Source organism: Aedes albopictus, chromosome 1 (assembly GCF_035046485.1).
Source record: "Aedes albopictus strain Foshan chromosome 1, AalbF5, whole genome shotgun sequence".
Lineage (NCBI taxonomy): Eukaryota > Metazoa > Arthropoda > Insecta > Diptera > Culicidae > Aedes > Aedes albopictus.
In genome coordinates this window covers 60337598-60355285 of record NC_085136.1, presented here as the reverse complement: position 1 = coordinate 60355285, position 17688 = coordinate 60337598, and the positions used below count along the sequence as shown (strand labels likewise).

The following is a 17688-nucleotide window of genomic DNA, read 5'->3' as shown; positions in this document are numbered from 1 at the left end:
AAAGAAGAGGAAGAAGAAAGAGTATCAGAAGACTAGGAACGCTATGCCAATGAGAGGTAGGAATCTCAGACTAAATCTCTGGAGGAATCTCTACAGGAATCTGTGAAAGAACTCTTGGAGGTATCTCTGGAGCGGAAATTGCTGGAGGAATTCTTGTAAGAGTTTCTGAAGACACCGTAGGAAGAATCTCGGAAGCAATCCCAAGAGGAATTCCTAATGGAATCCCTAAATAATTCCTGGAGGAGTTCCAGAAACAATTGAGGGGGTTAGAAGCAAAGGGGTGTAAGTGACAAAAACCCACTTTCGAGTAAATGAGGTTTAAAGTATTTCACCTTTCATCCCATACAAAATGTATGGAGTTTCAAAATCAACTAAATTTTCTCTGATTCATTGTAATTTTTCCAATCATCGTAGAAACAACCTTAATAATGTTCCTGAATGCTTGAAATCTGAAAATTTTGATGATATGCTCAGCTCAAAATCGACAAAATGGTCACTTATACCCCTTTGATTCTGGGTCCCTCAATTCAAGGAGGAATTCCTGAAGGAATCCCAAGAAGAGTTCCTAGAAGAATCCTAGTAGGAATTTTTGAAATAAATCCTGCAGTTGTTCCTGAAAGAATTTTAGAAGTAATTTCCGAGTGAATCCTCGGAGGAATTGCTGAGGGAATCCCTGGAGAAATTCTTGGCGGAATACCTGATGTAATTTAAGAAGAAACCCCAGGAGGAATTCCTTACGAAATTCCAGGGGAGCTATGTAAAGGAATTCCTGGGAGAATTGGAAAAACATCTGAAGGAATCCATGTCTACAGTAATTTCTGGATGAATTATTGAAAAAATCATTGGATTGTTCAGTTTATTTATTCAAACATGACGTAAGACTTAGTCTTTTGAAAGCCATTGAAATTTATTACATAGCGGTAGCTTAAGTTCTGGGCAAACAAACATTAGTAAAACAATCTTAAATCTATTATATATTCACTATTAAAATACTCCAGTGCAGGCTTTTTGTACATTATTTCGGTGCGCAAGCGTTTTAGCTCCATGGGTTTCACATTCCAATAAACCATATTTACCTCTCACAAAGAAAGGTTCACCGTACAATGCAATCAATGCGATGGAATGGAATCAACAGATTTAGCGACCGCCAACACGGAACACTCCTGGAACACCTCTGAAGCGCTCTAAAACCATTTGCACCACTCATGAAACCCCCTGGAACATCCCTGATACCCTTTAAAAATACTCTGAAATCTCTCAGAACGCCTTGAAAAAAAATACTCCTTGAAAACCCCTGAAACATCCCTGAAGCTCCAGGAATGCCACTGACAATTCCTATAACGCGCTTGAAACGCCCTTGAAACACCCCTAAACCCTTTGAAACCCCCTTGAAGTTCATTGAAAACCCCAGGAACGCTCCTGGAACCCCTTGAAATCCCTAGAACTTCCTATAACATCTATAAAACCCCCAGAAATCCCGTTGGACATCATTGTAAAACCCCTGAATCCCCCTGGAAACCCCCTGAAATGCTTCTGATATCCTCTGCAACATCCTGTTACTCCCTGTTGGAGCGCCTTTCCCCCAGGCGAAATGGTCAGGGGTAGATGACATGAAGAGGGTTGGTATGTCAAGCAGAAAGATGACGGATATTTTAATACTAGCGTTTACTCACTGGTGTTGACCCTTGGCAAGGTCTAAATGGACTGTATCGCTACACTAGGAAACGACTGGTTTTTATAGACCTTGACAGTAGTTTGGAACCTTCCCGAAGCTGCTGCCATGGTGACGACGTCGATTCGGTGGTGTGTGGTGCGGACTTGACACAATGCACGAAATTATACTGGCCTACTTACTCTAACAGAAAATTTGACATTTGAGCGGTGCCGACACCGCCCAAACGTCAAATTTCGTGTGCGAGAAAGCAGGCCAGTGAGGGCAGTATATAGGGCACTGCATTGTTTTGATTTTGTATGGGATTTTGAAGTTTTTTGGCCTTGTTGTTTACAAAATTTCTGTAAGAGTGAAAGAGAAGGAGAGAATTCCATGCAGTGCCCTATATTCGTGCAATAATCCACATAGGGATTTGAATTGAATGAGTTGCTGTGATCGGCTGACGACGTTGCTGACCACGTGGCTGCCGGAGCGGTTAGGACGCGAACACCCCCTTAAAATCCTTATGGGTAGTACGCAGATCGCAAGAAATTTTTTGGGCTATCTCGATGCCTGTAAAATTCAGTCAAGGAATCTCTCAAGAAATCAGCAAGCGTTGCTCCCGGATCCTAGTACAGAGCTGAAACGAAATGTCAAATCAAATGGGGCTTGCTGTGCTAAATTTCTGGACCATTCCGGTCACGGTAAAATAATGCACTGAACAAAAATTACTTGAGCGATTCCGTTTGAAGTTCATACCTCGCATTAGAAGGTAGAAGGTGAAGGTAGAAGGTGAAATTTCGCTATGAATCCCGTGGAATACCCCCGAAAACCCTTAAAAAAAACCCTTGATCGCTTCATAAATACCTCGAAACGACCTAAAACATCCCTGAACCCTTTGAAAACCCCTGGCAATCCCTTAAAATCCCCTGGAACGCCACTGAAGCCCCATGAAACCCCCTGGAACGCATCTGAAACTCCCTGGAACACCACTGAACGTCACAGAAATCTCTTAGAGCGCCCCTGAAACCCATTGAATACTCCAGAAACTACTTTAAAACCTGAAATGCTCTGAAATGCGCGAACACCCCTGAAGTCCTTTTAAAACTCATGTAGCACCCCTGAACCTCATGACATTCCTGTAACGCCCCTGTAACGCCCATAAATCCCCGGGAAAACCCTGAAATTCTCCTGAAATCTCTTGGAACACTTCAGAAATTCCCTGAAATACCCCTGAAATCCCTTAAAAACCCCTGGGACGCTACCGAAAGCTTCTGTAGCTTCTCTGAAACAGCCCTGAAACCCTTCGAAACTCCTGGCATGCCACTGCAACCCCCTGAAATGCCACTGAAGCTCTTGAAATCCTCTAGAAAGCCTCTTAAACTAGCTGGAACACCACTGAACGTCACTGAAATCTCTAAGAACGCCTCAGAAACCCCTTGAGCATTACAGAAACGCACCTAAAACGTCCTAACACTCCTGAAACCGTGTTTAAATCCCTGAACATCCATAAACCCTTTGAAACTCCTTGAAATTCACTGAAACTCCTGAAACCCCTTCAACCCTGAAGCAGTTGCATCGTGTACTGATTATAATTACCATGAAAAATAAAAAAAACATGCTTGTGGTACATGGCGTGAGTGTGATGTCGCTGACGATGGTCAAGGGTTAAAATCCCTTCGGACGGCCATGGAGTCCTCTGTAACGCCCCTAAATCCCCCTGGAGCGGTCCTGAAACTTCTTGAAAACCCATGGAACGCTGATGAAACCTTTTGTAAAACTCTGGAACACCCCTAAAACCTCATGTTACCAGAGATGGGAACACTCCCTTGAAAAAAGTAACATTCACTTGCTACTATCTCAGTTCAGAAGCAAGCTATCAACAAATGATATAAGCCGGACTTTTACCTTGTAATTTTATCTAAAACTTTGCCGAATACAGGTGACTCTCCACGGAGTGAGTGTAATTTACTCACTATCTACTGTCTATCTACTGGAGAGTAGCCCTTATTGATTTCTGACGACTTTGGTATGCATGTGCGACTCTTACTATATTCGGCAAAGTTTTAGATAAAATTACAAGATAAAATCTCTCATTACACAATTTTTTGACAGCATGCTTCTGAACTGAGATAGTAGCAAATAAATGTAACTCTTTGCAAGTGAGTGTTCTCATCCCATCTTTGGCTGTAAAGTCCCTTAAATATCCTGGATCGCCCTGAAACGCCCTGAAACGCCTTTGAAAACTTCTCGAACGCCCCATGAAAAGCCTGGAACGCTCTTGATATATTTTTTAATCCCTGGAGCACCCCTAAAACTCCTGAAAGTTCCTGGAATGCTCCCGAAATCACCTTGAACGCCCTGAAACACGCTGGAACGCTCATGCATCCCCCTCAGAAACTACTTTCCGAAATAGACGAAGGCAACAAGCAATAGGCAAGTTTTCCAGACGCCACACATCACTTTATTTATCAATACTTACGTTACAGTGAAGCATCACACGATTATATCCGCACACTGGTAGCAACGAAATTGATCTGTCAGTGCGCACTTTGCGAATATTTGTATTGTGCGCTGCATGTTCTAGAAATGCCCCAAATAGCAATGAATACTGAACAGTAAGAGTATTAGCTGAACAATGGCTGGTTAACGGTATCAGTGGCTGAACACAATGCAAGCTGAATATTGGTCTGAAGTATGGCTTGTTCAACCTCTATAATCATCTGTGTAACCAGCTTTAAAGCATCCATCAACATGCAGAATTAATCATCTGTTGGTCAACCTTTAATCAAACATTTTTTGACAGCTGACGCAAGCATGCTTTCGTGAAATTCACATCGCTTCTTTAGCCTTAATACAGGCTTAGCTCAACTTACGTTCTTCACTATTTTGTCACAACAAGTAATGCTCTTGTTTTCGAGGATAGGTATACAATTGTGTGTGGTGTAGGTGCTAAGGTGAGTGACTATAGTCACTTTGTATATAAATCAGGAGGTCCGAGTTCGATTCCCAGTTTTTCCACAGAATTATTTATTCATTGCGAAACATCTCTTCTGGAAATAGAAACAGCTAATGGTAAAAATCAGCTCAGAATGAATGTCAGCTCAGAGCTTCAGAGCATTTTCAGCGGGTTTCAGAAACGTTACGGAGGCGTTACATGGCGTTTTCTAAGGTTTCGGAGGGTCTGAGGTGCGTTACATGGGATTTCTGGGGATTTTAGGGGGATTTTTGAGGCATTCCAAGAAGCTTCAGAGCATTTTCGGATGATTTACATGGCGTTACACGGCGTTTTCTGGGGTTTTAGAGGATCTAAGGTGCGTTACGTGGGGGGTTTCATGGGGTTTAAGGTAAATTTCGGAGGCATTCCAAGAAGCTTCAGAGCATTTTCAGCGGATTTGATTTCAAAGTCGTTACAGAGGCGTTTTTGAGCATGACGGAAACCCTCAGTAGTGTCCCTATATTGTCCCCGAAACCCCAAGCGCCATATTTAATTCCAAAATGGCCTAGGATATCGGGTTTAAACATCAACTCAATTAGCCAGGTCCAAAAATATTCGTATGGCATGAGACTTTTTGATTTGTTAAACGTGGGCCGTAACTATTCAGTTGGGAGCCACTGGCTTTTGTTCCTCTGCTCCATTGGTGCTTATGATCCTCGGAACCACAATCCGAAAATCTTTGTCTTCGCTTCTTCACACTTCCGGTTCCTAAGTTATACGCATGTCCCGTTCGCAGTTTTCGGAACCACTAGTATTTCATTAGTTCACTCCAGTGAATCAAAATTCAACCATCTCGCAACAATAACGACAATGTCGCAACCTGAATTTGTTGCGACATTCTACTCAATGCGACATACGTTTGTCCCAACTTGAACAGAATAGGACAAAGATCGTGCACCACGAGTTTAGAGATTTTTAAGCCTTGCATTGTGATTTTCGAGCGGTAACTTCGAGTCGGTAAACACTGCAACGCTGCTGAAGATGTTTCATCAAAAAGGTTCAATTTTGGGTTGGTAAATATTGATTATTCACGAGTTGAAAAGTACGCAACAAATTCAGCTTCCGTTTTGTCTGCAACAAAAAAAATTCGAGATCATGTCATTATCTGTTACCCGTTGGGATAAAGAGTAATCGCCGCGTCTACTTTATTGCTTGTTTTGTGCCTCTTTTGTCTGACAATTCTCTTCACTGGTTCACTCAATTTGCCTATCCACTACATTTTTGCCGTGATTAAAAAAAATGTCACAGTCACCCATGAATATTTCATCTGGTCATACGTGAATGTTTTTGCTGCATGACAGTCAAGACCATGCACCCACGATTATCATGCAAACTTTTGACAGTACATTTTGGATCACTGGTTTCAGGTATTCTAGCCGGCATTACTTCAGGTATTCCTGCTGCGATTACTTCACGGATTACTCGTGGTATTATTTCCAAATTTATTCAGAGATTGCCCTTGGGATTCCTCCCGGGATTTTTCCAATAATTCTTCTGTGATTTTTTCAGGGATTCCTGCCGAGCTTCCAGCTGGAATTTCTCTCAGGGTTTACGGGTTCTTCTTCTTCTTTATGGCTCGACGTTCTCACTGGAACTTGGCTTGCCTCGCTTCAACTCAGCGTTCTTTGAGCACTTCCACAGTTATTAATTGAAGGGCTTTCTTTGCGTGCCATTGCATGAATTTGTATATTGCGAGGCAAGTACAATGATACACTATACCCAGGGAGTCGAGAAAATGTTCCCGACCGGAACGGGAATCGAACCCGCCGTCTCCGGATTAGCGATACATAGCCTTAACCACTAGGCTACCCGGAGACCCCAGGGTTTACGGGTAAAAATCCCTAATTCGAAACTGGAAAAAATGTGTCTTGATTGGGCGATAAATGTGTGTTTTTATGTTATGGCTATACAACACCATTAAAATCGGATCATGATGAGTTTTGCCGTAACATAGTTTCGACACTACGTTTTTATGTTTAGTACTAATAATTATAAATTTGCGGCATGAAATCATGCCGCATATACTCCAGAGGCATGATGAAAATGTATGAAATCATAAGCCTCATTTATGATATTTGTACTTATCATTCATGATTTAGATTAATGATTTTGAATTCTATGACTCATCAGCATGGTTTGATGACTCAGCGTCATAATGTTGCATGAAGATTAACATGAAAAAGTTACTTTGGCAACCATGATTTTTTAATGAAAATTGTAAACAAAATTCATGATATTCATCGTTTTTTGTTTAATATGACTTGTTGTCATATTATCATGATGCGAAATTTTTTAAAATTTGTTTGACTTTTTAGCTTGCTTTTTCGTCATGTTTTGGGTTCCACATTTTCACCCGTGATCTTCCAGATATTTCTCCCAGAATTCCTGTAGGGAATTTTTCCGGAAATTTTTCAGAGATTTCCACCGGGTTTGTTTCAGAAAAATTGTAAATCAAGTGCCAGATTTTTTTTAAATTGTATATGAATCGTAACATTAATAGAGACCCATTCGCTCATTCAATAGCGTTACATAGTTTATGAAGAATCTCTAGGTGATTTCAATAGAGTAAAAGAAAAAGAGAGAAACAAAGAGAAATAGGCTTTTTGATACACCTTGATATATCTAGTAAACCATGATGTCAACTGATAGTCATTTTCTTATTCTTCTTGTGTAATTGCCCCCTCTTTTATTCATTATAGATGCATTGCATCAATACGGATCAGAATAAAACGAGAGTATCAAAGTGGTGCAAAAATAGAGTTTGAAAAAATTATCAGGTGTTGAGGATTCACATTGAAGATTTCTTTTTGGAATTACACTCTAGATTCCCTATTTTTTCGTGGAATCATGTTTATTTTATTGGAACTTGGCTGTTAATAATAATTTTTTAGGAAGATTAAATTTGTGAGACTCCTTGGGCGTTAACGGGTTAATCAAATCACTTCTTATCTGCTGCAGCAAACAAATAAATACATACTTAAAAACTCTAGAAGAATATAAATAATGTAAAACACTGTTTTCTATTCATTTTCATTCGCCAACAGGACGGATCGATTGAGTTCGAAGAATTCATCAGAGCACTGTCGATCACTTCGAGGGGAAACTTGGATGAAAAGCTACACTGTAAGTATATTCTGTTCTAGTATAAAAAAGTAACTCATGCATCATTCACTGTTTGAAACAAATAAATAAATATAAATGTTAGAGTGGGTCATCGTTTGTATGGAAAAATGAAAAATTCAATGGTATCCCATCAGATCAAAGCTTTTTTGATCCCATTTCAAAACCCAAATAAGCGTGCAAAATTTGGGCACGATCGGTTGTGTCTACGTTTTGCGCATCGCTTTTGAAGTTTGTAACACACACTTTTTTGCATTTCTCTCATAACAAGCTCGAATTTTTCTAAAACCATGTAACCGATAAAGTGAAAACATAGCCTCGGGTGTTCTGAAAAACTTTCTCGAAGACCGCGAAGTGATCTGATACTTATGAAAAAAGTTATAGCGTCGGTATTGCTTGGCGAAACAGCATGATTTTGTTGCTATTGTTATTCCTTTATATGTTAAAACATAAACACATGCATGCGGTTCGGGATATAACTATTAGTATGGGACAAACATCAAATTCTCGCTCCAGTCGACTTTTTTGATTCCATTTAGGTCCCATATCAACTGTGCAAAATTTCAGCGCAATCGGTGAAACTATAATTTAGCGCAAGCGGTTCAAAGTTTGCATAGGATTTACTATGGGAAAAGTTACACTTTCAAACAAAAAATCCCAGAGGTCGCCCTTTGTCTCCTTAATTTAAATCGATGAATGCTTCTTGTAGAAAAATCATTTATGAAACTTTCCTTCGAAGACCGCAAAACGATTGGATGCTTGTGGAAAAAGTTATTGATTTATTACCAATTAGTGATCCAACGAACGGCTTTTTGTTTTGTTTTATTAGCAGCACTGTAGTTGCTGCCTTGGCTGCTGCTGTTTCTGGGGGTGGTGATGCCTCCCGCCACCCCATGCAACAACGGCAGCAGCAGTGTTGCTGATAAAACGAAACAAAAAGCCATTCGTTGGATCACTAATCGGTAATAAATCAATAACTTTTTCCACAAGCATCCAATCGTTTTGTGGTCTTTGAAGGAAAGTTTCATAAATGATTTTTATACAAGAAGCATTGATCGATTTGAATTAAGGAGACAAAGGGCGACCTCTGGGATTTTTTGTTTGAAAGTGTAACTTTTCCCATAGTAAATCCTATGCAAACTTTGAACCGCTTGCGCTAAATTATAGTTTCACCGATCGCGCTGAAATTTTGTACAGTTCATATGGGCCCTAAATGGGATCTAGAAAGTCGACTGGAGCGAGGATTTATTTTTTCCATACAAGCGAGTACCATACTAATAACTATTTTCACAAGCATCGGATTGCTTTGCAGTCTTCAACAATGTTTTTCAGAACATCCTAGGCTATCATTTTACAGTATCGGTTAATAAGTTTCAGACAAACTTTTTCAACTTATGACAAAAATGCAAAAAAGTATGGGAAAACAATACAAAATCCCACACAAATTTCAATTGCAATGCGCAAAGTGTAGACGCAACCGATCGTGCTCAAATTTTGCACAGATAGTCAGAACCCGAAACGGAACCAAAAAAGCTTTGATCTGAGAAAACGGTTCCGATGACCCACACTAATAAATGTCAGATTTGGTCATCTTCAAATTACTAATTAAATGTAACCGGTTGCTTTGAAAATGGCGAAGCATTATTCTGAAGAAATCTAATACAAATTTTGAGTATGAAGTCTAACACATAACCTTAAATTACCCACAGTTTGACGCATATCCTCAACTCAAAATCAATTTCAATTCAAAGTGACACTCTGACACCTCAGCCAATAATTCGATTATCAGGCTGACGTAAAAATTTTCTAGCAATATGCATAATTTATAAGCTGGATGTCACACCCATTTACCAAAGTAGTATCTGGAACAAAAGGATTGATAAAACTCCCATAACACGGTAGATGACACGTGACAGACTGTTCAACTGTCAACCCTTCTTCCATTGAGTGTTGATCGAAGCAAGCGTAAAACCACCTCAAGGTGGTAAATCAAGCCACTCTGATCCTTGAGACGATGAGAACCCATCAGACACGATGACATTATCTGGGTTGCACTATCTTTATCCGCCTGCACACCATACGCTTTATTTACTGATCTGATCTCCTGATACTTTGCCTCTCTCTCTCCCCTTCTCTTTTCCACACATGTAGGGGCGTTCCGATTATACGATGTTGACAATGATGGTTTCATAACGAGGGACGAAATGTACAACATCGTCGATGCCATCTATCAGATGGTGGTAAGTATCATCCCGTCGTCGTCACAGCTCTGTAGGCTACTAGATTATCTGATAACATGCTGATGGAGCGCACGCACGAGGCGAAGGCGGCTCTGACTCTGACTCTACACAGGGGTGATGGGATGGGAGGCACGCGAAGCTTTCACAGCTGTCGGGTTGGCATCCGGATGGCTTTCGCATCATGCGGTTGGATTATGTAAATCAATTTAAATTTTTGCGCCCACACGAGGCATGATATGGGGAAAGTTAGGCCGCAACGTGGGTGAGGTGAGGGGTACGGGTATGTGATACCTTTACAAAGTAAACCGTTTACAGAATACCGCCAGGAAGCACATAAGCACCTTTGCTAGGTGATGGTTTGATCCAGAAGAAGATGATTGATTGATGATTTGAATAAATATTTATAACATGGGTGGGAATTCTGGAAACCTGTAAAGCTTCTGTCTGGCAGCACTCTAAATATTTTCTTGTAGGTTTCTGTTAGGAAGTCCTCTGAGCTTCTGTCTGACAGATCTTAAGCTTCTGTAGCTTCTTTCTTGAAGCTTTCTAAGTTTTCTACTGAAAGCTACCTGAGCTTCCTCCTGGAAGCTTCCTGATCTTAAACCTGGAAGCTTCCTGAGTTTCCTCCTGGAAGCTTCCTGAGCATCTTCCTGGGAACTTCTTGAGCGTCCTCCTAGAAGCTTCTTGAGCTTCCTCCTGGAAGCTTCTTCAGCTTCCTCCTGGAAGCTTCTTGAGCTTCCTCCTGGAAGCTTCTTGACCATCCTCTTGGAAGCTTCTTGAGCTTCCTCCTGGAAGCTATTTGAGCTTCCTCCTGGATGCTTTTTGAGCTTCCTCCTGGAAGCTTTCTGAGCTACCTCCTGGAAGCTTCCTGAGTTTCCTCCTCAAAGTTTTCTGAGTTTCCTTCTAGAAGCTTTCTTAGCTTCCTCCTGGAAGCTTCCTGAGCTTCCTTCTGGAAGCGTTCTAAGATTCCACCTGTACCAGGGATTGGCGGCATGCACCGTGCGGTGCGAAAAAAGCATGTGCTTCACACAATCTCAAGTGCTTGTCTCCCGTTTTGCCGAGAGACAAGAGACGTATGAGTGAGAGCTTTCGTAATTGTGCGAGAGACAATCGCAGCACTAGCTCTACGGCGCAGGGAGTAATGCTCGATGCTTGGGACTGTGCTTGTCACCAAACAGAAAAAATCACTTAATAGACGGATTTCGCCGTTTACAACCGTTTACAGAATACCACCAGGAAGCACATAAGCACCTTTGCTAGGTGATGGTTTGATCCAGACGAAGTGTTGAGAAGGTGATTGATTGACGATTTCAATAAATATTTATAACATGGATGGGATTTCTGGAAGCTTGCATTGCTTTTGTCAGGCAGCACCCTAAATATTTTCTAGTGGGCTTCTGTTAGGAAGTCGCCTGTGCTTCTTTCTGAGAGCTTCTTAAATTTCTACAACTTCCACCTGAAAGCTTTCTGAGTTTAGTCCTGGAAGCTTTCTGAGCTTCCTCCTGGAAAATTTCTGATCTTTCTCCTGGAAGCTTTCTGAGTTTACTTCTGGAAGCCTGCTGATCTTCCTCCTGGAAATTTTCTGAGCTTTTTTTTGGAAGCTTTCTGAACTTCCTCCTGAAAACTTTCGGAGCTTCTTTCTGGAAGTTTTCTGAGATTCCTCCTGAAAGCATTCTTAGCATCCTCCTGGAAGACTCCTGAGATTCCTTCTGGAAGCTTCCTGCGCTTCCTGCTGAAAGCTTCCGTAGCTTCCTTCTGGAAACTTTCTGAGCTTACTCCTGGAAGCTTCCTGAGCTTCCTCCTAGAAGCTTCCTGAGCTTCCTCCTAGAAGCTTCCTGAGCTTCCTCCTGGAAGCTTCCTGAGCTTCCTCCTGGAAGTTTCCTGAGCTTCCTCCTGGAAGCTTCCTGAGCTTCTTCCTGGAAGCTTCCTGCGCTTCCTCCTGGAAGTTTCCTGAGCTTCCTCCTGGAAGCTTCCTGAGCTTCCTCCTAGAAGCTTCCTGAGCTTCCTCCTGGAAGCTTCCTGAGCTTCCTCCTGGAAGTTTCCTGAGCTTCCTCCTGGAAGCTTCCTGAGCTTCCTCCTGCAAGCTTCCTGCGCTTCCTCCTGGAAGCTTCCTGCGCTTCCTCCTGGAAGCTTCCTGCGCTTCCTCCTGGAAGCTTCCTGCGCTTCCTCCTGGAAGCTTCCTGCGCTTCCTCCTGGAAGCTTCCTGAGCTTCCTCCTGGAAGCTTCCTGAGCTTCCTCCTGGAAGCTTCCTGAGCTTCCTCCTGGAAGCTTCCTGAGCTTCCTCCTGGAAGCTTCCTGAGCTTCCTCCTGGAAGCTTCCTGAGCTTCCTCCTGGAAGCTTCCTGAGCTTCTTCCTGAAAGCTTCTTGAGCTTCCTCCTGGAGGCTTCCTGAGCTTCCTCCTGGAAGCTTCCTGAGCATCCTCCTGGAAATTTTCTGAGCTTCCTCCTGGAAGCTTCCTGAGCTTCCTCCTGGAAACTTCCCGGGCTTCCTAAGCTTCCTCCTTGAAGCTTCCTGCGCTTCCTCCTGGAAGCTTCCTGAGCTTCCTCCTGGAAGCTTCCTGAGCTTCCTCCTGGAAGCTTCCTGAGCTTCCACCTAGAAGCTTCCTGAGCTTCCTCCTGGAAGCTTCCTGAGCTTCCTCCTAGAAGTTTCCTGAGCTTCCTCCTGAGAGTTTCCTGAGCTTCCTCCTGAAAGTTTCCTTAGCTTCCTCTTGGAAGTTTCCAGAGCTTCTTCCTGGAAGCTTCCTGAGCTTCCTCCTGGAAGCTTCCTGAGCTTCCTCCTGGAAGCTTCCTGAGCTTCCTCCTGGAAGCTTCCTGAGCTTCCTCCTGGAGGCTTCCTGAGCTTCCTCCTGGAAGCTTCCTGAGCTTCCTCCAAAGCTTTCTTAGCTTCCTCCTGGAAGCTTTCTAAGCTTCTTCCTGGAAGCTTTGTGAGCTTCCTTCTGGAAGCGTTCTGAGGTTCCGCCTGTAAACTTTCTGAACTTCCTCCTGGAAGCTTCTTAAGCTTCTGACCTGGAAGCTTCTTGAGCTTCTGACCTGGAAGCTTGTTGAGCTTCTGTCCTGGAAGCTGCTTCTTGCCTTTCCTCCTGGAAGCTTCTTGAGCTTCCTCCTATAAGCTTCTTGAGCTTCTGTCCTGGAAGCATCTTGAGCTTCCTCCTGGCAGCTTCCTGAGCTTCCTCCGGAAAGCTTTCTGAGCATCTTCTGAATGCTTTCTGACCTTCCTCCTAGAGGCTAACTGAGCTTCTTCTTGGAAACTTCCTGAACTTCCGCCTGGAAGCTTCTTCGGCTTCCTCCTGGAAGCTTCTTGAGCTCCCTCCTTGATGCTTCCTGCGCTTCCTTCTGATAGCTTCCTAAGCATCTTTCTGATAGCTTTCTGAGCTTCCTCCTGGAAGCTTCGTAACCTTCTTAGTGCAAGCTTCCTGTGCTACCTCCTGGAAGCTTCCTAAGCTTATCAGTGGAAGCTTCCTGAGTTCTCTTCTAGAAGCTTCTTGAGCTTCCTCCTGGAATCTTTCTGACCTTCCTCCTGGAAGCTTCTCGAGCTTCCTCCTGGAAGCTTCCAGAGCTACCTCCTGAAAGCATTTTTGAGTTTTCTCCTGGAAGCTTCCTAAGCATTCTCCTGGAAGCTTCCTAAGCATTCTCCTGGGAGCTGCCTAAAGTTCTTCCTGGCATCTGATAAAGCTTCTTGAGCTTTCTCCAGAAAGCTTCTTGAGCTTCCTCCAGAAAGCTTCTTGAGCTTCCTCCTGGAAGGTTTCTGAGCTTCTTCCTGGAAGCTTCATGAGCTTCCTCCTAGAAGCTTTTTGAGTTTCCTACTGGAAGGTTCCTGAGCTTACTCCTGAAAGCTTCTTGAGCTTGCTCCTGAAAGCTTCCTGTACTTCCTCCTGGAAACTTCCTGAGCTTTTTCCTGAAAGCATCTTCTGGAAGTTTTCTGACCTTGAGGCTTCCTGAGCTTCCTCTTGGAAGCTTCTTGAGCTTCCTCCTGGCAGCTTCTTGAGCTTCCTCCTGGAAGCTTCCTGAGCTTCCTCCTGAAAGCTTTCTGAGCTTCCTCCTGAAAGATTCCTGAGCTTCTTCTTGGAAGCTTTTTGAGCTTCCTCCTGAAAGATTCCTGAGCTTCCTCTTGGAAGCTTTTTGAGCTTCTTCCTGAAAGCTTTCTGAGCTTCTTCCTCGAAGAATCCTGAGCTTCCTCCTGCAAGTTTCCTGAGCTTCCTCCTGGAGCTTCCTGAGCTTCCTCCTGGAAGCTTTCCGACTTTCCTCATATGAGCTTCCTGAACTTCCTCCTGAAGGCTTCGTGAGCTTCTCCTAGAAGCTTTCTGAGCTTCCTTCTACAGGCATCCTGAGCTTCTGGGAAGAAGCTTCCAAGCTTCTGCGGAAGAAACTTTCATGCTTCTGCGGAAGAAGCTTTCAAGCTTCTGCGGAACATACTTTCAAGCTTCTGCGGAAGAAGTTTCCAAGCTTCTGCGAAAGAAGCTTCCAAGCTTCTGCGAAAGAAGCTTCCAAGCTTCTGCGGAAGGAGCTTCCAAGCTTCTGCGGAAGGAGCTTCCAAGCTTCTGCGGAAGAAGCTTCCAAGCTTCTGCGGAAGGAACTTCGAAACTTCTGCGGAAGAAGCTTCCAAGCTTCTGCGGAAGAAGCTTCCAAGCTTCTGCGGAAGAAGCTTCCAAGCTTCTGCGGAAGAAGCTTCCAAGCTTCTGCGGAAGAAGCTTCCAAGCTTCTGCGGAAGAAGCTTCCAAGCTTCTGCGGAAGAAGCTTCCAAGCTTCTGCGGAAGAAGCTTCCTAGCTTCTGCGGAAGAAGCTTCCTAGTTCTGCGGAAGAAGCTTCCTAGCTTCTGCGGAAGAAGCTTCCAAGCTTCTGCGGAAGAAGCTTCCAAGCTTCTGCGGAAGAAGCTTCCAAGCTTTTGCGGAAGAAGCTTCCAAGCTTTTGCGGAAGAAGCTTTCAAGCTTCTGCGGAAGAAGCTTCCAAGCTTCTGCGGAAGAAGCTTCCAAGCTTCTGCAGAAAAAGCTTTCAAGGTTCTGCAGAAGAAGCTTCTGCGGAAAAAGATTCCAAGCTTCTGCGGAAGAAGCTTCCAAGCTTCTGCGGAAGAAGCTTCCAAGCTTCTGCGGAAGAAGCTTCCAAGCTTCTGCGGAAGAAGCTTCCAAGCTTCTGCGGACGAAGCTCCCAAGCTTCTGCGGAAGAAGCTTCCAAGCTTCTGTGGAAGAAACCTCCAACCTTCTGCGGAAGAAGCTTCCAAGCTTCTGCGGAAGAAGCTTCCAAGCTTCTGCGGAAGAAGCTTCCAAGCTTCTGCGGAAGAAGCTTCCAAGCTTCTGCGGAAGAAGCTTACAAGCTTCTGCGGAAGAAGCTTACAAGCTTCTGCGGAAGAAGCTTCCAAGCTTCTGCGGAAGAAGCTTCCAAGCTTCTGCGGAAGAAGCTTCCAAGCTTCTGCGGAAGAAGCTTCCAAGTTTCTGCGGAAGAAGCTTCCAAGTTTCTGCGGAAGAAGCTTCCAAGCTTCTGCGGTAGAAGCTTCCAAGCTTCTGCGGAAGAAGCTTCCAAGCTTCTGCGGAAGAAGCTTCCAAGCTTCTGCGGAAGAAGCTTCCAAGCTTCTGCGGAAGAAGCTTCCAAGCTTCTGCGGAAGAAGCTTCCAAGCTTCTGCGGAAGAAGCTTCCAAGCTTCTGCGGAAGAAGCTTCCAAGCTTCTGCGGAAGAAGCTTCCAAGCTTCTGCGGAAGAAGCTTCCAAGCTTCTGCGGAAGAAGCTTCCAAGTTTCTGCAGAAGAAGCTTCCAAGCTTCTGCGGAAGAAGCTTCCAAGGTTGAGTCCTATAACTTCAAATTTGTTTCCCGTTTCTTCACTCACCCCACAGGGTCAACAACCGCAGACGGAGGACGAGAACACCCCACAGAAGCGGGTCGATAAGATCTTCGACCAGATGGACAAGAATCACGACGACCGGCTGACGCTAGAGGAGTTCCGCGAGGGCAGCAAGGCCGACCCCCGTATCGTGCAGGCGCTCAGTTTAGGCGGCGATTAACCGAACGATGACTCGCGGGATCAGGCGCCACCCCCGCAGCGGTCGTACCAGTACGACGAGCAGCACAATATCGAATTACAGCGGACGCCCAGCAACGTCTACTAGAACTGGCAGGAGCGCGAGTTCGAAGCGTCGCAAGAGAGCGAGGCGGGAGTGAGAGAAGGATGCAAGGGAAGGAGAGTTATGGTGAGCGCCGCTGCCTGCGAGATTATGTTCGGTTTTCGTTCGCTTGCTTTGACAGCTGTCAAAATCGCATCAACGTTTCGGTTTTCTACGACAAAGCAAGCCGCGCTTGAAGCTAATCCACATGACAATGACAGTTCTTCAATCTTTTTGGCTGTTCTAGTTTAATAATAAGCGTTCGAGTGACTGTTTTTGCTACCAAAAAGGATGAAGTGGAATGTGAAACTTTTTGCGGAAAACTTGAAAACAATCGAATAGCATTTATCAATCTTTAAACCAAGTTACACTTAACCAAGAGAATCTCCTGAAACGTTTAGGGAACTGCTTCTTCTAATCCAGTACTTTTAACAGATTAAAAATTGTGAAATCAAGAATTGTTACTATACTCTAACGAATAATACGCGCAATCTGACAAGTGAACTAAAAGTTTAAATCTTTATGCTAAACTAAAACAAAAACAAAGCGTTCAGCGCAATCAGTAATGCTAGATAAATAGTAGAAAATCTCAATGTTTGTTCAGTTTTTTGCTTGGCTAATGAAGGTAAACTGCGAGAATGGAGAAAGACATCGAAGTCGACGGGGAACTGATTTATGACATCCAAACTGTCAATCGGAACCGTCAAATTTGATTGAAACCGAAAAAAAACATTGCACCCCACCACTCACAATTCAATTTTCAGCAGCACACCAAGTTTAACATACCTTGCACCCCAGTTTACAGTTGTTTACGCAGAGAAACGTCTCAGAGACAGATCTTTATTTACAAACAAAAAATCGGCAGCACAAATTGGAAATTGTGACAGCGGAAGAAAAAAACAACACAAGTTGCAAACTATGCTGAGATAAAAAAAAAGACGAGTTACTCATAAGTGTGTACATTTGAGACATGAAAAAATGCCAAAAACAAACAGAAACCTAGTTTATAGACATGACAGCGGTTGGTCGACCGCAACAAACGGCAGCAGCACAGCATGTAAAAATAGCATTATTTGTTATCAAATTTTAACTAACAAACAAAAAGCAAAACGGTCGCAGTGACAGATTATTGATATTAACAAAAAAACAACCAAACGCTAATTCTATTGTTGTTATTGAAAGTAAACAAAACAGAAAACTGAAAATCTTATCGTAAACAATCGTAGCTAAGGTGTGCGCAAAACAAACCAATTCGGAAAACGTCAGTTGACAGGTGGAAGCAAGAGAAAATCAAAAACACGCAATTCGTTGTCATGGAGATGGGCACTGTAAAAAAAATCGAGTGGAATGGATGTTACGATAAACAAAAAAAATAACGCAATGAAAGCAATAACTTGAAAACACAGACACACACATAAACAAACAAACAGCAGACCATGTAAACAAACTGCATTCGAATGTTATTCACTTTTTAGACGCGAGGACGCTACGATACGAACGTGTTTCAATTTGAATCTCGCCGTGTGTTGTTAAGACTCTAACGAAGCAAAATAAGAAACTAGAAAAGTAAACACCAAATGACAGATCGGCAAG

At 43.3% G+C, this 17688-nt stretch overlaps 1 protein-coding gene across 1 annotated transcript in view; it reads left to right on the top strand.

Moving 5' to 3' along the window:
- The window catches only part of LOC109427548 (frequenin-2), a 469415-nt gene extending 452097 nt beyond the window's left edge, over positions 1–17318 (top strand). Inside the window, exons 6-8 of the mRNA XM_062844635.1 lie at positions 7694–7772; positions 9921–10009; positions 15829–17318. Of these exons, the coding sequence (XP_062700619.1) occupies positions 7694–7772; positions 9921–10009; positions 15829–15996 (336 nt within the window). The 3' untranslated portion in view covers positions 15997–17318. The remainder of the gene's footprint in view (positions 1–7693; positions 7773–9920; positions 10010–15828) is intronic.
- The last annotated feature ends 370 nt before the right edge of the window (positions 17319–17688 follow it).